We start from the raw sequence: 24,359 nt of genomic DNA, 5'->3' as shown, positions 1-24,359 counted from the left end.
CCTTGAAGAATTCCACCTGAATTTCAACCATTTCCACCCCATATCAACCTCAGCCTGGACCAGTCCACATAAGAGATCCACGTCCTGGACACTACAGTTCAAATAAGGGATGGTCACATAAACACCACCCTATACTGGAAACCTACTGACTGCTATATTTATCTACATGCCTCCAGCTTTGATGCAGGACACATCACACCATCCATTGTCTACAACCAAGCTCTAAGATACAACCAAATTGGCTCCGATCCCTCAGACAGAGACAAACACCTACAAGATCTTTATCAAACATTCTTAAAACTACAATACCCATATGGAGAAGTGAGGAAACAGACTGACAGAGCCAGAAGGGTACCCAGAAGTCACCTACTACAAGACAGGCCCAACAAAGAAAATAACAGAACACCACTGGCCATCACGTACAGCCCCCAGCTAAAACCTCTCCAGCACATCATCAATGACCTACAACCTATCCTGGAAAATGATCTCTCACTCTGAATCTAGGGAGGCAGGCCAGTGTTCGCTTACAGATAGTCCCCCAACCTGAAGCAAATAGTCACCAGCAACTGTGCACCACACCACAGAAACACTAACCCAGGAATCATTCCTTGTAACAAACTCCGTTGCCTACTCTGTCCCCATATCTACTCTAGTGACACCATCAGAGGACCCAGCCACATGAGCCACGCCATCAGAGGCTCATTCACTTGCACATCTACCAATGTGGTATATGCCATCATGTTCCAGCAATGCCCCTCTGCCATGTACATTGGCCAAACCGGACAGTCTCTATGTAAAAGAATAAATGGACACAAATCAGACATCAGGAATAGTAACATACAAAAGCCAGTAGGAGAACACTTCAATCTCCCTGGTCATTCTTTAACAGATTTAAAAGTAACCATACTTCAACAAAATAATGTCAAAAACAGATTTCAAAGAGAAACTGCAAAACTAAAATTCATTTGCAAAATTTAACACCATTAAATAAGAGGAAAATACAGGGCTTGAATAAGGGAAAAACGCACTTGGTGGAAGGGTGCTTGATCAATTGTGGGTTGCAGAAAAACCTGAGTGTCTCTGGATTAAGTTTAGAAGTGTGAGCAACAGGAGTGATGTAGTGGTGGGAGTCTGCTATAGACCACTGGACCAGGAGGATGAGGTGGATGAGGCTTTCTTCCGGCAGGTCGCGGAAGCTACTAGATCGCATGCCCTGGTTCTCACGGGCGACTTTAATTTTCCTGATATTTGCTAGGAGAGCAATACAGCAGTGCGTAGACAATCTAGGAAGTTTTTGGAAAGCATAGGGGACAATTTCCTGGTGAAGTGCTAGAGGAGCCAACTAGGGGGGGAGCTTTTCTTGACCTGCTGCTCACAAACCGGGAAGAATTAGTAGGGGAAACAAAAGTGGATGGGAATCTGGGAGACAGTGACCATGAGTTGGTTGAGTTCAGGATCCTGACACAGGGAAGAAAGATAAGCAGCAGGATACGGACCCTGGACTTCAGGAAAGCAGACTTCAACTCCCTCAGGGAACGGATGGGTAGGATCCCCTGGGGGACTAACATGAAGGGGAAAGGAGTCCAGGAGAGCTGGCTGTATTTCAAGGAAGCCCTGTTGAGGTTACAGGGACAAACCATCCCGATGTGTCGAAAGAATAGTAAATATGGCAGGCGACCAGCTTGGCTTAACGGTGAAATCCTAGCAGATCTTAAGCATAAAAAAGAAGCTTACAAGAAGTGGAAGGTTGGACATATGACCAGGGAAGAGTATAAAAATATTGCTCGGGCATGTAGGAATGAAATTAGGAGGGCCAAATCGCACCTGGAGCTGCAGCTAGCGAGAGATGTTAAGAGTAACAAGAAGGGTTTCCTCAGGTATGTTGGCAACAAGAAGAAAGCCAAGGAAAGTGTGGGCCCCTTAATGAATGAGGGAGGCAACCTAGTGACAGAGGATGTGGAAAAAGCTAACGTACTCAATGCTTTTTTTGCCTCTGTCTTCACGAACAAGGTCAGCTCCCAGACTTCTGCACTGGGCATCACAACATGGGAAATAGATGGCCAGCCCTCTGTGGAGAAAGAGGTGGTTAGGGACTATTTAGAAAAGCTGGACGTGCACAAGTCCATGGGGACAGATGAGTTGCATCCGAGAGTGCTAAAGGCACTGGCGGCTGTGATTGCAGAGCCATTGGCCATTATCTTTGAAAACTCGTGGCGAATGGGGGAAGTCCCGGATGACTGAAAAAAGGCTAATGTAGTGCCAATCTTTTAAAAAAGGGAAGAAGGAGGATCCTGGGAACTACAGGCCAGTCAGCCTCACTTCAGTCCCCGGAAAAATCATGGAGCAGGTCCTCAAAGAATCAATCCTGAAGCACTTACATGAGAGGAAAGTGATCAGGAACAGTCTGCATGGATTCACCAAGGGAAGGTCATGCCTGACAAATCTAATTGTCTTCTATGATGAGATTACTGGTTCTGTGGATGAAGGGAAAGCAGTGGATGTATTGTATCTTGACTTTAGCAAAGCTTTTGACACGGTCTCCCACAGTATTCTTGTCAGCAAGTTAAAGAAGTATGGGCTGGATGAATGCACTATAAGGTGGGTAGAAAGTTGGCTAGATTGTCGGGCTCAACGGGTAGTGATCAATGGCTCCATGTCCAGTTGGCAGCCGGTGTCAAGTGGAGTGCCCCAAGGGTCGGTCCTGGGGCCGGTTTTGTTCAATATCTTCATAAATGATCTGGAGGATGGTGTGGATTGCACTCTCAGCAAATTTGCGGATGATACTAAACTGGGAGGAGTGGTAGATACGCTGGAGGGCAGGGATAGGATACAGAGGGACTTAGACAAATTGGAGGATTGGGCCAAAAGGAATCTGATGAGGTTCAATAAGGATAAGTGCAGATTCCTGCACTTAGGACGGAAGAACCCAATGCACAGCTACAGACTAGGGACCGAATGGCTAGGCAGCAGTTCTGCAGAAAAGGACCTAGGGGTTACAGTGGACGAGAAGCTGGATATGAGTCAGCAGTGTGCCCTTGTTGCCAAGAAGGCCAATGGCATTTTGGGATGTATAAGTAGGGGCATAGCGAGCAGATCGAGGGACGTGATCGTCCCCCTCTATTCGACATTGGTGAGGCCTCATCTGGAGTACTGTCTGTGTCCGGTTTTGGGCCCCACACTACAAGAAGGATGTGGATAAATTGGAAAGAGTCCAGCAAAGGGCAACAAAAATGATTAGGGGTCTGGAACACATGATTTATGAGGAGAGGCTGAGGGAACTGGGATTGTTTAGTCTGCGGAAGAGAAGAATGAGGGGGGATTTGATAGCTGCTTTCAACTACCTGAGAGGTGGTTCCAGAGAGGATGGTTCTAGACTATTCTCAGTGTTGGAAGAGGACAGGACAAGGAGTAATGGTCTCAAGTTGCAGTGGGGGAGGTTTAGGTTGGATATTAGGAAAAACTTTTTCACTAGGAGGGTGGTGAAACACTGGAATGCGTTACCTAGGGAGGTGGTAGAATCTCCTTCCTTAGAAGTTTTTAAGGTCAGGCTTGACAAAGCCCTGGCTGGGATGATTTAATTGGGGATGGGTCCTGCTTTTGAGCAGGGGTTTGGACTAGATGACCTCCTGAGGTCCCTTCCAACCCTGATATTCTATGATTCTATGATTCTATGGGGAGAGAACAAATTTGCAAAAGTCAAGCTTATGAAATATATAGCCGCAACAGTTGTGTTAGAAAGGTCACTGACCGCAAAAGAACAGACAGTAAATAACAAGAGGGGGCCTAGTGGGGGAGACGCTTGTTTTTGCTTCTGACCAGTGTTAATTTTGCAATGTATTTCAAGTAAGGTAATTAATACGGAAGTATGTGTAATTTGTCTGTGGTTTTAAGCATTAAAAAGCTGTGTGTGCTTTGCATCGGGGGGCAGCTACTTCGAGCTGTTACCCCCCTGCATTTGTAATCAATAAAGGAGCCTCAGGCCTGTTCTCATCCAAAGACAAAGCGTGGTTAATTTTCCACCACACTGTTTATGATGTTACAGGAGTGTAACTCCCTGAGTTTCTGGTAATCTCAGCATGCTGACCTGCTAGCTGCCCCCACCTCAGTCATTTGCCCCAGAGAGGAAAGATGATTCAGGGCTTAAAGTGCTGTCCTCGGACTCAGAAGTGCTGGCTTCAGTTCCAGACTCTTCCACAGACCTCTTCTGTGACCTTGGGCAGCTCACTTAGTCCATCGGTCCCACAGCAACATGTGTTTTAATACGGCTCAGTGTGAAGGTGTACATCTTGGAGGAAGAGACAAGCCATCCATATTGTATGGGGGACCCAATGCTGGGAAGCACTGACTCCGAAAAACACTTGGGGGTCATAGTGGATAATCAGCTGAACATGAGCTTCTAGTGCCACACTACAGCCAAAAAAACAAATTCAATCCAGGATGTACAACTGGGGGAATCTTGAGTAGGAGCAGGGAGGTTATTTTACCTCTCGTGTTTGGCACTGGTGTGACCGTGGCTGGAATATTTTGTCCAGTTCTGGTGTCTATAGTTCAAGGAGGACATTGATACAATGGAAAGAGTCCAGAGAAAAGCCACGAGAATGATTAAAGGATTAGAAAATCTGCCTTATACTGATAGACTAAAGGAGCTCAATCTATTTAGCTTAACAAAGAGAAGTTAAAAGGTGACTTGAACACAGTCTGTAAGTAGCTGCATAAGGAACAAAAGTTTAACAATGGGCTCTTCAATGTATCAGAGAAAGTTATAACATGATCCACTGGCTGGCAGATGAAGCTAGACCCATTAAGATCGGAAATAATGTGTAATTTTATTTAACCATTGGAACAATTTACCGAGGGCCGTGGTAGATTCTCCATCGCTGACAATTGTTACATCACGGCAGGAGGTAGTTCTAGCTAAACAGCTCTGCTTTAGGACTTATTTTTGGGCAGGTCTGTGGCCTGTGCTAGGCAGGAGGTCAGACTACCTGATCCCAGTGGTGCCTTCTGGCCTTGGGATCTGCCCAGTGGCGTTAATAGCACTGCCCTGCTACATGCAGTGTTGGACTGATAAATATGTTACAGATTGACAGGCTCCTGAACTCTACAATAAGTGGGGATATTGCTAAGTGCCGTAGAAAGATTTCAGCTCGGTGTGCCTCATCAGGATGGTCTGGGGCATTGGGTGGAGAACCTGAACTCTTCCCAACACCCCTTGGTGATGAGGCCTGTCATCAGCACAGCCCCCTTTGACAAGGGAGTTCTGGGCCCCTGCTACAGTTTGTCAGTAAGAGGGGGAATCAGGACGTGCTTTCAGAGAGTGAAGGATCTGGGGAACGTTGCCTGGCTTAGCAGAGCCCTGCTGGGCTGCCCCTTGCTCTGATCCTGATCCCCACCCCTTCCGTGAGCACCGAGAGCCCCTCTAGAGCTGCAGATAGACCTCACACCCTGCATCCATATTTCCAACATCACCCAGTTTGGGGGTAGCTGGATCTGGTAGAGGGGGTTGTTTGGGTCTAATAGAGAGCTAGTAGCAGGCTTTTGGAGCTGGGCTTTGACCACATCCCTTTCTATTAAACACGTGCATGGCCTTGCTTAACCGGCGTGTGCATGTCTCATGCCTGAACATGAGAAAAGACCCTCTGAGCTGTGCCTCAGGCACCAAGTGACTCTGCGAGCCTGTGTTGGCTCTCTGTGGCGTAACCATATTCCTTACAACTGGAAACTATAGTTGAAGTAATAGTAAGGACCAGAATTATCAGATCCACAGAGGAACATGATCTGTTGGGGAAGAATCAACACAGCTTTTCAAAGGGAAATCCTGCCTCTCCAATCTATTAGAATTCTTTGAGGGGGTCCTCAAACATGCAGGGTAGAGGGATCCAGTGGATATATTGTATTTGGAATTTGAGAAAGTGACAAGGTCCCTCACCAAGGCTCTTAAGAAAAGGAAGCAGTCCTGGGAGAAGAAGGAAGGTTCTCTCATAGATCAGTAACTGGTTAAAAGATACAAAGCAACGGGTAGCAATAAATGGTCAGTTTTCAAAATGGAGACAGGTAAACAGTGGCGTCCTTCTGGGGCCAGTATTGGGAGCAGTGCTGTTCAACATATTCATAAATGATCTGGAAAAAGGGATTAACTGTGAGGTGGCAAAATTTGCAAATGAGACAAAATGACTGAATATATTTAAGAGGAAATCAGATTTTGAAGAGTTACAAAGCAATCTCACAAAAGTGGGTGACTGGGCAACAAAATGGGAGATGAAACTCAGTGTTAATAACTGGAAGCAATACACATCAGAAAACATAATCCCAACTATACACACAAAATGATGGTGTCTAAATTAGCTGTTAGCACTCAAGAAAGGTTTCAGAGGAGCAGCCGTGTTAGTGTGGAGAGTTCTCTGACAAGGTTCACTCGTTGTGGAGCAGCAGTCAAAAAAGAGAACAGAATGTTAGGAACCATTAGGAAAGACACAAATAAGAATACAGAAAATAACATGCTTCTGTATAAATCCATGATACGCCCACAGCTTGAGTACTGTGTGCAGTTCTGGTCACTGCAACTCAAAAAAGATATATTAGAATTGGAGTAGGTACAGAGATGGGCAACAAAAAATGTTTGGGGGTATGGAACAGTTTCCCTATGAGGAGAAATTAAGAAGACTGGGACTTCTCAGCTTGGAAAAGAGAAGATGAAGTGGGGATATGATAGAAGTCTATAAAATCATGTGTGGTGTGGCGAAACTGAATCAGGAAATGTTATTTGTCCCTTCACAAAACACACCAACCAGGGGGTCACCCATGCAGTTAACAGGCAGCACGTTTAAAACAAATAAAAGGCAGTAGTTCTTCACACAATGCAGAGTCAGCCTGTGGAACTCAATGCCAGGGGATGTTGTGAAGGCCAAAAGCATAACTGGGTCAAAAAAGGAACTAGATAAGTCCATGGAGGATTGGTCCATCAGTGGCTCTTAGCCAAGATGGTCAGGGAAGCAACCCCATGCTGTGGGTGTCTCAAAACATCTGACCGTCAAAAGATGGGATCAGATGACAGAGGATGGGCCACTTGATAATTGCCCTCTTCTGTCCATTCCCTCTGAAGCACCTGGCACTGGCCACTGTCAGAAGACAGAACATGGGGGTAGATGGACATTGGTCTGAATCCATATGGCCACTCTTCTGTTCTTAAATTGTTCCTCCGATGGATGGGCTGGTGGAGACAAGCCTTTTCCAGGGGCTCCCTGTGTTATAAGGCTGGTGTAGCCACCCTAGCAGATATCCATGGTAGGGTAACCACATGTCCCATTTTGGCCAGGACAGTCCCTTTTTAAAGTTCTCTCCCAGCCACACCAACTTTTTTTTAATGTCAAAAGGAGCCATTTGTCTTGGTTGGTCTTGGTGACTTGACCAGCTGGGAGGAGGAAATGGGACAAATGCCCACTTCTGTGAAAAATGTGGGGAAGTGGGGAATGGAAGAATCTTCAGGGAAGGTGAATGGAGAAGCCAGCCCCCGAAACGGGGTGAGATGGGGGGGGGAGGGAAGATCAGCGTTCCAGCCAAAGGTGACAGCTTCCTAAGCACTGGGTGGGCTCCTCTAGGGTTTCAGCCACGTGCAACAATCTCGTGTGAGGGAGGGAGACATCCTTGGTTAAGCAGCTGAGGGTCTCCAGTTTTCTCATTGGTAAATATGGTCACCCTAAGTTCCTGTTCTTCATGGGAGGCGAATTCGGGGCTAGTGCTGCCACCTAGGGGTGAGGTCCTGTAGCATGAGGGACAGAGGCTCATGGGTTGAGCAAGAGCTGGGCTGGAAAACAAATTTTTTTCACTCCATGAAACATTTTGACCCAAAGTGAAGTGTTTCCTTTTCATTCACTTTTTTGGGCAGAGTATTCATAGAAAAAGGATCATTTTAATCTGAAAGTTACTGCCCAGCTGCAACTGCCTGGATCCCAAAGAGAAACTAGAGTCTTTTCATCTGCCTCATCGTCATAACGTAAATGAAGGTTGGACTGACTGAGTCTATGGCTGCACTCTGCAATTCCCATCTCCATGCAGCCCCCTTCAAACTGTACAACGCCTCTCCAGCAGATCCTGCAGGCAGTAGCTACTGTGACTGGCCCTGGTAGCACTTCTCTGATCAGCCTGTGCCAGCAGGGAGCTGGAGAGGTTCCTAGAACAATTGTGGAGGCCCAGAGATTGTGGGTGGGTAGGTCTAGCTACCAGTGGATCACTGAGATCTGTGCCTAACTTTGGGGATCCCTGGATCCTTCGTCCCCCTTTTAATTCATAAGGGAGAAGGGAAGGAACACCCCCCTCCCCAGAACAATCCAAGGGAAATTTCCATGTAGGGAGCCTTGTGGACTCTCCCTTCCCTGGCCTGCACCCTGGGTTTGTCATTCAGGACAGGGGGCTGCCGGGGAGAAATCCGGTCCTATGTTGTTAATAATAATTACTATTATATTATATTTTATTTCAGCAGGATCACAGCTGTGACAGCATCATCATTACCACTCGGCCACCTTTGAGGTAGCCCTATGACTAACTGGAACTATATGCACAGTGATGACAAGCCCAGATACAAGGAATAGAGCCTGCAGCAGGGCTGACACTGCAGTCCAGTTGGGTAGCCTCACCACACGTCCCCTGTGATTTGGTCTCCTGCCATAGGTCATGAGAGGGGTTAAAGCTGGTGCACACTTAGCCAAGCATCTCAGGTTCCCAAATGGCCAAGTGGCCCCCAGGGGAAAGTGCCGGCATCTTCATATAGACACCTGCCTCCCCGTCTGAACAGAGACTGCCTGCTGCCCATGCAACCGCTCCGATGACTCCTTGTCCTCTAGGATGAAGACCTCTGGCGGCTTCTCTTCTAGCAGGAATTGGGTACGTTGGCAGGTTTCACCGTCTTTAAAATGTGAAGTGAAGCATAAAGGCTGCAGGCTGGCTCCATTCTGGATCCACTCTGATGGGGACCCGGGCAGGCCGAGGGACTTCAGACTTCCCCAGGAATGTCTGAGCGTGTCTGTGTGAAGAGCTTCTCAGCATTGTGAACTCAGCGACATGGCTGGAGCCCAGAAATAGGCTCTGCCAGCACGTAGCTCCAGTGTTGTCTCTCCACCTCCCTGGGGGGGTGACTGAGAGACCGCTTTTCTTCAGCTATTGCTTCTTTTCCAGAAGCCTGGTGTTAAAGTAAGAAGAGCCAGGCTAGTTTCACCTAATACAGCCATAGCATAAATACCCCAATAGTCAACCCAATATAGCTCTACAGCAAACATCCCAAGAACTGGGTTTTACAGACACATTCATTATGGCAGCTCAGCTCCATGCCTGTCCCAATGTCATTCCAGTGTTCGATGTATTTTATCAATTCAGGGCATAGACATTCAGAGAGAGAGAGAGAAAGAGAGAGAGAGAGAGCAATAGAGTACATTTGTGTGTGAAATGAGGTTCCATTTCCATGAATACTCATGCATTTGACTTTGAATCCACTTCTTGTAAATCCACATCATGGTGCAAATAAGAGGTGCTGGGGTTACTCTGTACTAGAGAGTGAGAGCTCAGGGAATGAATATTTTCTATACTGACCCCAATGCCTGTTACCACTCCGGATACAGGCTACAGACTGACAGAACAGAACCTGAGGAGAACCCATCAGCTATTAACCCAGGGACAGAGGAGTTATTGGACTTTTGTTGGCAGACAAGCAACTGACTGATGGCTGAGACGCTGCGATCTCTACAGGTTCTGAAGAAATCCAGATGACAGACACGACACTGTAAGTCACACTCTGACATGACAATGAGAAATCATCTCTGAAGGAAGATGAGAGGGGAAACAATGGGTTGACGTGTGTGTACCAAAGTACAGATGTGTAAATATTATGCCAGAACTTTTAATTGTAATACAAATATTACAAACTACACTTTCATGAGATGAATAGATGTTGAGAGCCTGCTGCAGAGATGTTGCAATCTCTAAGGCAAGGAGCAGTGGTAACTTTGTGCTTAATGTCTTTGACTCTAGAAAGTATTTCAGAAGTACTCCAACTAGTATTCAAAATGGGTTTGTGCTATTAACGCTTTGTTCAGTAAACAGTTGTACGATACTGTCTCCTGGTCACTGACCAGAAGCTCTTTCTAACACTGACGTTCAGGGTGATGAACACAAACCCTCTGCAATACCTGGGCAAGACTTTCCAAAAAGTCCTGAGAGAAAAGAACTGATAGTTTGTATTTCAGCAAACACGAGAGCTGAGGGGCAGGAAAGGGGAGTGTAACAGAGCTTGCATGTAATTTACGCCCATCACCTGTTACATGAGCATGGCTGAAGTAACTTGCACACTCAGCTTGACATTAGCGCAAACCTAGTGTTTGCATATTCACACTTTTGTGATGCCATCCCTTCCCCCGCCCAGCTGAAGTAACTCTCTGTGTTACCTTGTAACTTGCTAAAAATCTACAGACCCTTACACGGGGAGAGTGTGGCCGGTTGGATCACAGATCCCCCCTTGGAGGCTGCCACCTGATGTGCCAGGACTACCTCTGCTCCTGCTTTCCTGCTCTGTCAGCTTAGGACTTCAGTGCCCTGCCTGGTTTGAGCCAGACCTGCTAGCCCGCTGCAAACCCAGACCGAGATCTGAATCACATCCCACAAACTGAAAGCTTAACTGAGAGCAGCTTACAGAAGTGTGCCTGTCTTTAACACACAGATGTCCAACTCCCAGTGGGGTCCAAACCCTAAATAAATCCGTTTTACCCTTGTCAGGGTTCCCTTCCCACTCTAAGCTCTAGGGTACAGATGTGGGGACCCACATGAAAAAAACTCTAAACTTATTTTTACCAGCTTAGGTTAAAAACTTTCCCAAGGCACACATTTCGCCTTGTCTTTCAACAGTATGCTGCCACCACCCAAGTGATTTAGACAAAGAACAGAGACAGGACCACTTGGAGTTCCTATTTCCCCCAAATATCCCCACAAGCTCTTACACCCCCTTTCCTGGGGACGCTTGAGAATAAACAAGGTGAGCACAAACCAGCCTTGAATTTTTAAGACCCAAAAACCCAATCAGATTCTTAAAAAACAGAACTTTATTAGAAGAACAACAACAAAAAAAAGATAGGAGAACAACTCTGTAAGATCAGAATGAAAGATAATCTTACAGGCAGTCAGATTCAAAACACAGAGAATCCCTCTAGGCAAAACCTTAGTTTACAAAAAGACACAAAAACAGGAATACACATTCCCTCCAGCACAGCGAATTTCACAAGCCAAGACAAAGAAAACCTAACTCATTTTCTAGCTAGATTACTAACTAACTTTACAGGAGTTGGAAGGCTTGCATCCTTGATCTGTTCCCGGCAAAGGTATCACACAGACAGACAAAAGCCTTTCCCCCCCCCCTCCAGGTTTGAAAGTATCTTGTCCCCTCATTGGTTATTTTGGGTCAGGTGCCAGCTGGGTTACCTGAGCTTCTTAACCCTTTACAGGTAAAAGGACTTTGCTTCTGGCCAGGAGAGATTTCGTAGCACTGTATACAGAAAGGTGGTTACCCTTCCCTTTATATTTATGAAGGGAAGGGTAACCACTCATCAGTTGGTTCACCCTCTATAACACTGATAGAGAGGTATGCACAGCTGTTTGCCCCCCTGCCCAGGTATTAATACATACTCTGGGTCAATTAAAAAGTGAAAAGTGATTGTATTAAATACGGAAAGTAGGATTTAAGAGGTTCCAAGTAGTAACAGACAGAACATCTTGTGGGTGGAGACCCCCTCCACTCCCCTAGACAAAGTCCAGCTGCAAAATGGAGTTTGGGGGTCCCCCGGGCAAGTCACATGTCCATGCATGACTGAGTTCCCTATCAGCCAAGCCACATTCCTGGGAAAGCCCAGATGTGGATCGGCATCTCCTAGTTCATTGTTGGCATAAGGGCTTCTTGATCGGGCACTTACTGAGAATAGTCTTTTCTCACGAAGCTGACCAACTGCTTCACTGAAACCTACTCAGAATTAAACAAGTATGCAGCCAATATTCATAACTTCGAATGCAAAAATGAGACATGTATACAAACAGGATTAATAGATTCAGTAGATCATAACCTCTACAGAAGCAATAAAATATGTTTATACGTAGCTTCAATGCAGGACAGCTAAATAGAATCACTGTTTTCAGCTCTATAGAATGACTGTTTTCACTGCACTTGCCATGTCTTTACCATCTGATACATATGATACAACGGGTCACACTCAGAAGTGGAGGGCCAGAAAGGGTGTCTTTAGGAAGGTCGCAACTGTACAATCACACAGTGCTCAAGTAGGCTGTGGAACTCAAAGCCACAAGACACGAATGTGGCCAAGGGCTAAGTATGATTCAAAGAGGGCCTGGAGGTTGATATGGGTAACCAGAAAATCCAATTACAGTCATGAGGATTTGTTTTTTAAAGTCTTGGAAGAGCTCTAAACCTTCCAGATTTACATCACAAAATATGTCTAACTAGCTGGTGTCAGGGGGACACTTTTCCTGGGAGCAGGTTATCTCATAGCTACCTATTGCAGGGCTTCTTCCACTTTCCTCTGTATCATCTGGAACTGGTCACTGGATACTGGGCTAGATGAACTGCAGTTCTGATCCACTCTCGCAGTGCCTATCTTCCTGTTGGTGCTGCAAATCCAAGGATATGGATTTGCTGATCTTCCTTAAGCTCCTGAAAGTCTCTCAAGTGGCACAGAGAGCAGAAAAATGTCTCATTAAATATCATCTAGTCTCCTGTTCTTTTTTCTTTTAGGAAGTAAATCTCAAAACTCTTTGGTATGGCCCAGTCCATTATGTCAGCTGCGAATGACACCGAATTCAACTCTGCAGTGTTCCTTCTCACTGGGATACCTGGGCAGAAAGACGTCCATATCTGGATCTCTATCCTCTTCAGCTTAATGTACGCTATTTCGATACTAGGAAATTCAGTCATTCTGTTCATTATAAAAACAGATCCAAGCCTCCATGAGCCCATGTACATGTTCCTTTCAATGTTGGCTGTCACAGACCTTAGCTTATCTATATCCACCATACCGACAATCCTGGGCATATACTTGTTTAACTCTAGGGAGATCAGCCTTAATGCCTGTTTTGGGCAGCTGTTCTTCCTCCACTTTCTTGCAAAAATTGAATCTTCCGTGCTCTTGTTGATGGCCTTTGACCGCTTTGTTGCCATCTGTAACCCGCTGAGATATGCTTCCATCTTAACTCCACCGAGAATAGCCAAGATGGGGTTGGTGTTTGTGGTAAGAGGGCTGGCTGTAGCATTACCATTCCCCTGTCTCCTGAAAAGGTTCCAATACTGTCAAGCCAACGTCCTCTCGCATTCCTACTGCCTGCACCAGGATGTCATGAAGTTGGCTTGTTCGGATATCACAGTCAACTACATCTATGGCTTGTTTACTACTCTCTTCACGTTTGGATTGGACTCACTGCTCATCTTCCTCTCTTATATCATGATTCTCAAAACAGTGCTGAGCATCACGTCCCACACGGAGTGCCTCAGGGCCCTGAACACCTGCGTCTCCCACCTGTGTGCCGTCCTGCTCTTCTACACACCAAACGTCAGCCTGGCTGTGATACACAGATTTGGGAATAGCTCTTCTCACTTACTTAAGATTCTCCTGGGCTATGTCTACCTGCTGGTCCCCCCCGTGATGAATCCAATTGTGTACAGTGTGAAAAGCAAACATCTTCGTGAGAGGATAATCAGGGCATTTGTCAAGTGAAGGGTCAGTTCATCACTTGGTTCTGGCACCTGTGACACAGGATCCAAAAAACATGAGTGACGGCCACGGCCACCTATTCCATCCTGGTTCCTTTTTCCCTGAGGCCCCTCCTTTTGCCTCATCTCTTCCCCCAGGGCCCCACCCCTATACTCCCCTTTAACAGAGTGTCATAAATATACAGCGATGGGTAGCATAAAATCCCTCCTTTACCTGTAAAGGGTTAAGAAGCTCAGATAACCTGGTTGGCACCTGACCAAAAGAACCAATAAGGGGAGAAGATACTTTCAAATCTGTGGGGGAAGGTTTTTATTTGTGTTCTCTCGGGAGAAAGAGGGGGACCAGGCAGGAAAGAAAAAAACCTCTCCTAAACCATACCTGAAATAAGCCTCTAAGATTACAAATTGTAAGTATAGCAAGAGAAGGCGTTAGTTTACCTTTTGTTTTAGCTTGTGAATTTTCTCTGTGCTAAGAGGGAGGTTTATCCCTTTTTTTTTTTTTGTAATTTTGAAGTTTGCCTGGAGGGGAATCCTCTGTGTTTTGAACCTGATTACCCTGTAAAATTACCTTCCATCCTGATTTTACAGAGGTGCTTGTTTTATTTTGTTTTTATAATACAGTTCTGTTTTTTTAAGAATCTAATTGGTTTTTAGTGTCCTAAAAACCCAAGGGTCTGGTCTGTCCTCACCTGGTTTACCTATTTGGTTGGTAGATTATTCCCAAACCTCCCCAGAAAAGGGGGTAAAGAGGTGGGGGGATATTTTAGGGAAAGAGGAACTCCAAGTGGTTCTTTTCCTGAATCTTTCTCTAACTCACATGGTGGTGGCAGTAGTACCCATCCAAGGACAAGAAAGGATTTGTGCCTTGGGGAAGTTTTTAAGCTAAGCTGGTAGAAATAAGCTTCGGGGGTCTTTCATGCGGGTCCCCACATCTGTACCCCAGTGTTCAGATTTGGGAGGGAACCCTGACACTGAGACTCTGCTCCCTTGTCTGGCTGGAAGCCAGAGCCGGGCCATGGTAAGAGCTGCCCAGACAGCCACAGCCACTGTGGGTGCCCAAGACCCTCCACATTTTACTCCCCAGGATGTACAAGCCAGGGAAAGTGGGCAGTCTGGGGTTTCTCACAGCAGCCAGTGCTCCCGGAGCAGCTCTTACCATGGCCTGACTCAGGCCTGCATGTAAGGCGGAGCATCGGGGAAAGTGGAGAAGCAGGAGGCAGGGCTTAGTGGGAAGAGATGGGATACAGGGTGGGGCTTCAGGGGAAAAAGGGGAGTAGGGGATGTGGCAAGTCTGAAACAAATGTCACCCCAGCAAGCAAGATGGTGGGGATGTTCCTGAGCAAAGGAGGAAGATGGGGCTGGAGGATCGGAGAGCCTGTGTTTTGGAGAAGACTAAATTAATGTGACCCCACAAAGGGTGCTCCTCTTTTAAGTATCCCAGGCTGAGAGTAAGTCACTGCAAAAATCTCAGAGGGAAGGTCAGTGTGCCTGCAGCGCCACCTCAGGCCTGAAGGAGGCATCCTGAGGTGGCATCTGTCCTCAGGGACTTGGTCTGGGTGTTCTGTGCTCTAGGAAGCTGTTACCAATGAGAGTATGTCAGCCCAGTCCCCAGGCTGCTCTTGACTCCACGCTGTAGGGTGAGAACAGGCCAGTGAATCAAATCACTGTAACTTGCTCCTTGCCATTCTCAATCTCTGAAGTGCAGGGATTCTTGCCATTCTCAATCTCTGCTGGCAGACCAGAGACTGGAATTCTGGTCCTGTGGTCCAGGCACTGCTCTGTGACTCAGGACTGCTGTGTTTGATTCCCTGACATGTGTCACCATGGTCAAGCCATTGGCTGTCTCTGATCCTCTGGACAGGTGGATAATAGCCCTGCCCTGCCTCACAGCAGGCTGAGCACTGTGGTGACTGGGCCCAGGCTCACACAGGTTTCAGCAAAGGCTGCTTCCACAAGAAAGGGGACAAAAGATGGGAAGATGCTCTCAGAGACACAGGGAAACTAAGCTGTGTCCCAAGAGCTCCTTGGCTTTCCAAAAGAATGTAAGATGGGCCAGCTCTGTTCCTCTATTTCCAGAGCAAACCCTGTCTAACTCAGTTGGTAGTGAGACGTGAGATAGATGAGTGTAGACGTGTGACAGCTGCCTGTTATTTTAAATCCATTTTCTCTAATGCTTTGTTCTATTTGACAATAAACCTTCTACTTTGAAGGAGGCTGGGGTGGACTTTGTAGCGCTGGTCACAAAACCCCCTAAAGGGAAGAGACTGTGCTGTCCAATCAGACTTGCTTTGTGATAATTGTGATGTTGCACTCTATTTGTTTATGGAAATATGCTTATGAGTGTAAATATGACATAACTGGAATATGCTTTGTGCTAGGTATGCCATGTAACATATCTTTGCAAAGGTTATTATCTACTGAATGTGTTCATCCTATTTCTATGCATGTATCATTTTTATATCTGAAGTTATGAGCACTGCTTCTATGCTTTTATTTGAAGTGTTTGCTGTAGGAAACACATAAGGGAGATTTGGCCAACATATTGTGAAGGGACAATTCAAGTAATTGGGAGTACTTAACTAACAATAGACTTTGGGAGATGCCAATCCACATCTGAACTTTCCTGGGAACATTCAAACTAACATGGAAACAATGGTGTCAGCCTGCAAAAAGCTGAATTGTTCATGGACATGTGACCATGTCACCTGGTACTGGAATCCATCTTTAACCTCATGCCTTTCCATTTAGAAGGAGGGCTGGGAACCCAGAGAGAGACAAAGGATTCCCGCCTTATGCACAAGCTATAAAATTGGATGGAACAGAACAAAGGCCCCAGTCATGTGGAATCCCCTGCTTTTCACCTAAGATGCCTGCTGGAACTAACAAGGACTGTACCAGGGGAAAGGATTGGTTCCACACTAGGAAGGAGTCTAGTCTGTGAAAAAAGCTTATTGGAACATCTCTGAAGATGAGATTTACCTGTATTCAGTTTCGTAATGTATTAGGCTTAGACTTGCATGTTTTGTTTTATTTTGCCTGGTAACTAACTTTGTTCTGTCTGTAATTACTTGGAAGCACTTAAATCCCACCTTTTATACTTAATAGAATAATTTTTGTTTATTAATTAATCAGAGTAAGTGATTAATACCTGGGGAAGCAAACAGCTGTGCATATCTCTCTATCAGTGTTATAGGGGCCAGACAATTTATGCGTTTACCCTATATAAGCTTTATACAGAGTAAAACAGGGTTTAGGCTCCCAGAAAGACTGATTACTGGGTGCTGGGAAAGTCCCTGTTAACTGAGAAGCCCCTGGGCTAAGTGAACCTTAGTTTCTGTGAACTGCAGGGGGGCATGGCCCAACCTCTTGATCTGTGCTGGAGCCGACTGGTGTGCCTAGCTCAGCAAGATGGGAGTGGAGAGAAGCCTTTTCTGGCAGGGGTGTGTGTTCTCAGTGGCATCCCAGCACATCTAGTGGCAGTCTTGAAGGAGTTTCTGTGACCCAACCCATCACTATAATCATAGAATCATAGAATATAAGGGTTGGAAGGGACCCCAGAAGGTCATCTAGTCCAACCCCCTGCTCAAAGCAGGACCAATTCCCAGTTAAATCATCCCAGCCAGGGCTTTGTCAAGCCTGACCTTAAAAACCTCTAAGGAAGGAGATTCTACCACCTCCCTAGGTAACGCATTCCAGTGTTTCACCACCCTCTTAGTGAAAAAGTTTTTCCTAATATCCAATCTTTTAGCATAGATGAGGTTCCGTTCCCAGCTGCAAGAATGGGACAATTTTGAGACTTTCCCCAAGACAGGAAAGGACCTGGTTAAGAAGGTAAAGAGACCATATATCCCAGTTTTACTGTGACAATCCCGGTTCTTCATGGCCAGTGCATATCCTTATTGAGTGCCTATCAGGATTCAGAGGAGCAACTTCTTCAAATTGCATCCAAGATAACATTCCACCCAAGACAATTATTAACCGGGTAAAAAAATGACTAGGTAAGTTCATGGAAGATAGTTCCATCCGTGGCTCTGTGGTGGAAAATTAACCATGTCTTCTGTTTCAAATCAGAATCACCTGAGGATCCCTTATTCAAGTATACGTATAAAGGGAGAGTCAGCCGTAGCTGCTCTGCATAAGCAGGAAATACAGGAGTTTATGTAGCTGAAAATCACAATTTGTTAGGCACACATCCTTTAAGAGCATTTTCCCTTATTTGGCATATAGTGCAAGCTGTAACAGGAGCTTTCCTTATTTAGGATATAGCGAAACAAGATTTTCCTGTTATTGACAAGTTGTTCTTTGCGGTTAACGGGTCTTTCCTAATTTCTAGCTGGTAGGGTGATATTTCTTAAGCTATGTTGCTGCAATTGCCCCACACTGGAATTTTCCTGACTCTCTTTTTATGCTCTCTATACACAGTTAGCTTGACCAAAGCTTTAGGCCTACTTGGGAAGTGTTAGGGGGCTTATTCCTTCACCCACTTACTTCCCTGGTCCTTCTCGCATGAACAGAGAGTAACAATACCCGAAGTCCAAAGGTGCAAACAATTCTATGTTTATTGGGGTGAACTTCCAGCAAGCATGATTCCAGTTTCCTTCCTTAGTATCCTCCTTCCCAGCTCTGACACCGCAGAGCCTTACACCTGAGTCCCTGTTCCCATTCCTACCCTTAGCCAAACATGATTCCAACTTCCTTACTCCCATTCCCTGTTCCCATTTCCCCCTTTAGCAAAACATGATTCCAATTTTCTTACCCCCATTCCCTGTTCCCATCTCCCCCACCCACACCCACTCACTTCCTCATTGACTACGGATTATATAGTAAAACTTGAGTTCTGCTTAGCTATACCTTAACCAATCATTTTCCTGAAATTTAACTAACCAATCCTAACATATTGTAACATGATTATGTAACCAATTATATCCCACCACCTTAATTAGTTTACACCCAGCAAAATTAATTATACAGCAGACAGGAACAATCACAGAACCAGACAGAGATTATACAGACAAACAACAGCAAAGTGGGAACTATAATGACAAAACAATACAGAAGTGAGGATTTCACATCCCAGCTATTGATAAGTGAGTTCTTGCCAGACAGGATGCTATCAAACTAAGTTTCCTTTTGTATTTTCTAGACACTTCCCTTTCTCTGGAGGTGATAGGAATACAATCCTGTCCTGATAGTGCCTAACAGCCCAATAGCACCTTATTTCAATGTGACTAGTTTGGAATGTGAGGAGGTGACCGGTCGCTTCCTAGCTTATGGCTGCCTCTGCTGCTTAGCCAAAGGCCTTAGCCTAAGAACAGGGCCTCAGACTGTCACAGTAAGAGAAGGCCCTTACTCCAGCAGACAGTGATTTTGATTCTTTCTTTTATACCTGTAGAACAAACCAAGTGATAAGAATACACCTAAATTCTTAAAGTACAGGCCTTTGCAGACAGGCCTGAATATCTATATCCTAACAGGAAGTTTAGGCCTACTGGATTTTTCCTCCACAGCTCTTAGTCAAGATGGTCACGGACGCAACCCCATGCTGTGGGTGTCTCAAAACCACTGACCGTCAGAAGACGGGATCAGATGACGGAGGATGGGCCACTTGATAATTGCCCTCTTCTGTCCATTCCCTCTGAAGCACCTGGCACTGGCCACTGTCAGAAGACAGAACATGGGGGTAGATGGACATTGGTCTGAATCCATATGGCCACTCCTCTGTTCTTAAATTGTTCCTCCGATGGATGGGCTGGTGGAGACAAGCCTTTTCCAGGGGCTCCCTGTGTTATAAAGCTGGTGCAGCCACCCTAGGAGACATCCATGGTAGGGTAACCACACGTCCCGTTTTGGCCAGGACAGTCCCTTTTTTAAGTTCTCTCCCAGCCACACCAACTTTTTTTTAATGTCAAAAGGAGCCATTTGTCTTGGTTGGTCTTGGTGACTTGACCAGCTGGGAGGAGGAAATGGGACAAATGCCCACTTCTGTGAAAAACGTGGGGAAGTGGGGAATGGAAGAATCTTCAGGGAAGGTGAATGGAGAAGCCAGCCCCCGAAACGGGGTGAGATGGGGGGGGGGGAGGGAAGATCAGCGTTCCAGCCAAAGGTGACAGCTTCCTAAGCACTGGGTGGGCTCCTCTAGGGTTTCAGCCACGTGCAACAATCTTGTGTGAGGGAGGGAGACATCCTTGGTTGAGCAGCTGAGGGTCTCCAGTTTTCTCATTGGTAAATATGGTCACCCTAAGTTCCTGTTCTTCATGGGAGGCGAATTCGGGGCTAGTGCTGCCACCTAGGGGTGAGGTCCTGTAGCATGAGGGACAGAGGCTCATGGGTTGAGCAAGAGCTGGGCTGGAAAACAAATTTTTTTCACTCCATGAAACATTTTGACCCAAAGTGAAGTGTTTCCTTTTCATTCACTTTTTTGGGCAGAGTATTCATAGAAAAAGGATCATTTTAATCTGAAAGTTACTGCCCAGCTGCAACTGCCTGGATCCCAAAGAGAAACTAGAGTCTTTTCATCTGCCTCATCGTCACAACGTAAATGAAGGTTGGACTGACTGAGTCTATGGCTGCACTCTGCAATTCCCATCTCCATGCAGCCCCCTTCAAACTGTACAACGCCTCTCCAGCAGATCCTGCAGGCAGTAGCTACTGTGACTGGCCCTGGTAGCACTTCTCTGATCAGCCTGTGCCAGCAGGGAGCTGGAGAGGTTCCTAGAGCAATTGTGGAGGCCCAGAGATTGTGGGTGGGTAGGTCTAGCTACCAGTGGATCACTGAGATCTGTGCCTAACTTTGGGGATCCCTGGATCCTTCGTCCCCCTTTTAATTCATAAGGGAGAAGGGAAGGAACACCCCCCTCCCCAGAACAATCCAAGGGAAATTTCCATGTAGGGAGCCTTGTGGACTCTCCCTTCCCTGGCCTGCACCCTGGGTTTGTCATTCAGGACAGGGGGCTGCCGGGGAGAAATCCGGTCCTATGTTGTTAATAATAATTACTATTATATTATATTTTATTTCAGCAGGATCACAGCTGTGACAGCATCATCATTACCACTCGGCCACCTTTGAGGTAGCCCTATGACTAACTGGAACTATATGCACAGTGATGACAAGCCCAGATACAAGGAATAGAGCCTGCAGCAGGGCTGACACTGCAGTCCAGTTGGGTAGCCTCACCACACGTCCCCTGTGATTTGGTCTCCTGCCATAGGTCATGAGAGGGGTTAAAGCTGGTGCACACTTAGCCAAGCATCTCAGGTTCCCAAATGGCCAAGTGGCCCCCAGGGGAAAGTGCCGGCATCTTCATATAGACACCTGCCTCCCCGTCTGAACAGAGACTGCCTGCTGCCCATGCAACCGCTCCGATGACTCCTTGTCCTCTAGGATGAAGACCTCTGGCGGCTTCTCTTCTAGCAGGAATTGGGTACGTTGGCAGGTTTCACCGTCTTTAAAATGTGAAGTGAAGCATAAAGGCTGCAGGCTGGCTCCATTCTGGATCCACTCTGATGGGGACCCGGGCAGGCCGAGGGACTTCAGACTTCCCCAGCGATGTCTGAGCGTGTCTGTGTGAAGAGCTTCTCAGCATTGTGAACTCAGCGACATGGCTGGAGCCCAGAAATAGGCTCTGCCAGCACGTAGCTCCAGTGTTGTCTCTCCACCTCCCTGGGGGGGGTGACTGAGAGACCGCTTTTCTTCAGCTATTGCTTCTTTTCCAGAAGCCTGGTGTTAAAGTAAGAAGAGCCAGGCTAGTTTCACCTAATACAGCCATAGCATAAATACCCCAATAGTCAACCCAATATAGCTCTACAGCAAACATCCCAAGAACTGGGTTTTACAGACACATTCATTATGGCAGCTCAGCTCCATGCCTGTCCCAATGTCATTCCAGTGTGTGATGTATTTTATCAATTCAGGGCATAGACATTCAGAGAGAGAGAGAGAGAGAGAGAGAGAGAGAGAGCAATAGAGTACATTTGTGTGTGAAATGAGGTTCCATTTCCATGAATACTCATGCATTTGACTTTGAATCCACTTCTTGTAAATCCACATCATGGTGCAAATAAGAGGTGCTGGGGTTACTCTGTACTAGAGAGTGAGAGCTCAGGGAATGAATATTTTCTATACTGACCCCAATGCCTGTTACCACTCCGGATACAGGCTACAGACTGACAGAACAGAACCTGAGGAGAACCCATCAGCTATTAACCCAGGGACAGAGGAGTTATTGGACTTTTGTTGGCAGACAAGCAACTGACTGATGGCTGAGACGCTGCGATCTCTACAGGTTCTGAAGAAATCCAGATGACAGACACGACACTGTAAGTCACACTCTGACATGACAATGAGAAATCATCTCTGAAGGAAGATGAGAGGGGAAACAATGGGTTGACGTGTGTGTACCAAAGTACAGATGTGTAAATATTATGCCAGAACTTTTAATTGTAATACAAATATTACAAACTACACTTTCATGAGATGAATAGATGTTGAGAGCCTGCTGCAGAGATGTTGCAATCTCTAAGGCAAGGAGCAGTGGTAACTTTGTGCTTAATGTCTTTGACTCTAGAAAGTATTTCAGAAGTACTCCAACTAGTATTCAAAATTGGGTTTGTGCTATTAACGCTTTGTTCAGTAAACAGTTGTATGATACTGTCTCCTGGTCACTGACCAGAAGCTCTTTCTAACACTGACGTTCAGGGTGATGAACACAAACCCTCTGCAATACCTGGGCAAGACTTTCCAAAAAGTCCTGAGAGAAAAGAACTGATAGTTTGTATTTCAGCAAACACGAGAGCTGAGGGGCAGGAAAGGGGAGTGTAACAGAGCTTGCATGTAATTTACGCCCATCACCTGTTACATGAGCATGGCTGAAGTAACTTGCACACTCAGCTTGACATTAGCGCAAACCTAGTGTTTGCATATTCACACTTTTGTGATGCCATCCCTTCCCCCGCCCAGCTGAAGTAACTCTCTGTGTTACCTTGTAACTTGCTAAAAATCTACAGACCCTTACACGGGGAGAGTGTGGCCGGTTGGATCACAGATCCCCCCTTGGAGGCTGCCACCAGATGTGCCAGGACTACCTCTGCTCCTGCTTTCCTGCTCTGTCAGCTTAGGACTTCAGTGCCCTGCCTGGTTTGAGCCAGACCTGCTAGCCCGCTGCAAACCCAGACCGAGATCTGAATCACATCCCACAAACTGAAAGCTTAACTGAGAGCAGCTTACAGAAGTGTGCCTGTCTTTAACACACAGATGTCCAACTCCCAGTGGGGTCCAAACCCTAAATAAATCCGTTTTACCCTTGTCAGGGTTCCCTTCCCACTCTAAGCTCTAGGGTACAGATGTGGGGACCCGCATGAAAAAAACTCTAAACTTATTTTTACCAGCTTAGGTTAAAAACTTTCCCAAGGCACACATTTCGCCTTGTCTTTGAACAGTATGCTGCCACCACCCAAGAGATTTAGACAAAGAACAGAGACAGGACCACTTGGAGTTCCTATTTCCCCCAAATATCCCCACAAGCCCTTACACCCCCTTTCCTGGGGACGCTTGAGAATAAACAAGGTGAGCACAAACCAGCCTTGAATTTTTAAGACCAAAAACCCAATCAGATTCTTAAAAACCAGAACTTTATTAGAAGAACAACAACAAAAAAAAGATAGGAGAACAACTCTGTAAGATCAGAATGAAAGATAATCTTACAGGCAGTCAGATTCAAAACACAGAGAATCCCTCTAGGCAAAACCTTAGTTTACAAAAAGACACAAAAACAGGAATACACATTCCCTCTAGCCCAGCGAATTTCACAAGCCAAAACAAAGAAAACCTAACTCATTTTCTAGCTAGATTACTAACTAACTTTACAGGAGTTGGAAGGCTTGCATCCTTGATCTGTTCCCGGCAAAGGTATCACACAGACAGACAAAAGCCTTTTCCCCCCCTCCAGGTTTGAAAGTATCTTGTCCCTTCATTGGTCATTTTGGGTCAGGTGCCAGCTGGGTTACCTGAGCTTCTTAACCCTTTACAGGTAAAAGGACTTTGCTTCTGGCCAGGAGGGATTTCGTAGCACTGTATACAGAAAGGTGGTTACCCTTCCCTTTATATTTATGAAGGGAAGGGTAACCACTCATCAGTTGGTTCACCCTCTATAACACTGATAGAGAGGTATGCACAGCTGTTTGCCCCCCTGCCCAGGTATTAATACATACTCTGGGTCAATTAAAAAGTGAAAAGTGATTGTATTAAATACAGAAAGTAGGATTTAAGAGGTTCCAAGTATTAACAGACAGAACATCTTGTGGGTGGAGACCCCCTCCACTCCCCTAGACAAAATCCAGCTGCAAAATGGAGTTTTGGTGTCCCCCGGGCAAGTCACATGTCCACGCATGACTGAGTTCCCTATCAGCCAAGCCACATTCCTGGGAAAGCCCAGATGTGGATCGGCATCTCCTAGTTCATTGTTGGCATAAGGGCTTCTTGATCGGGCACTTACTGAGAATAGTCTTTTCTCACGAAGCTGACCAACTGCTTCACTGAAACCTACTCAGAATTAAACAAGTATGCAGCCAATATTCATAACTTCGAATGCACAAATGAGACATGTATACA

The 24,359-nt window shown here is 46.1% G+C and overlaps 1 protein-coding gene across 1 annotated transcript; it reads left to right on the top strand.

Annotated features, from left to right (window-relative positions):
• Positions 1 to 12,821: 12,821 nt before the first annotated feature.
• LOC125627050 (olfactory receptor 51G2-like) lies at positions 12,822 to 13,757 on the top strand. Its single transcript, XM_048830820.2, has one exon. The coding sequence runs from the start codon at positions 12,822 to 12,824 to the stop codon at positions 13,755 to 13,757; it is 936 nt and encodes a 311-aa protein (XP_048686777.2).
• Positions 13,758 to 24,359: the final 10,602 nt, after the last annotated feature.

Source organism: Caretta caretta, chromosome 1 (genome assembly GCF_965140235.1).
Source record: "Caretta caretta isolate rCarCar2 chromosome 1, rCarCar1.hap1, whole genome shotgun sequence".
Taxonomy (NCBI): domain Eukaryota; kingdom Metazoa; phylum Chordata; order Testudines; family Cheloniidae; genus Caretta; species Caretta caretta.
Note: the sequence above shows the minus strand (reverse complement) of the source record. Positions and strands in the feature narration are given on the sequence as shown.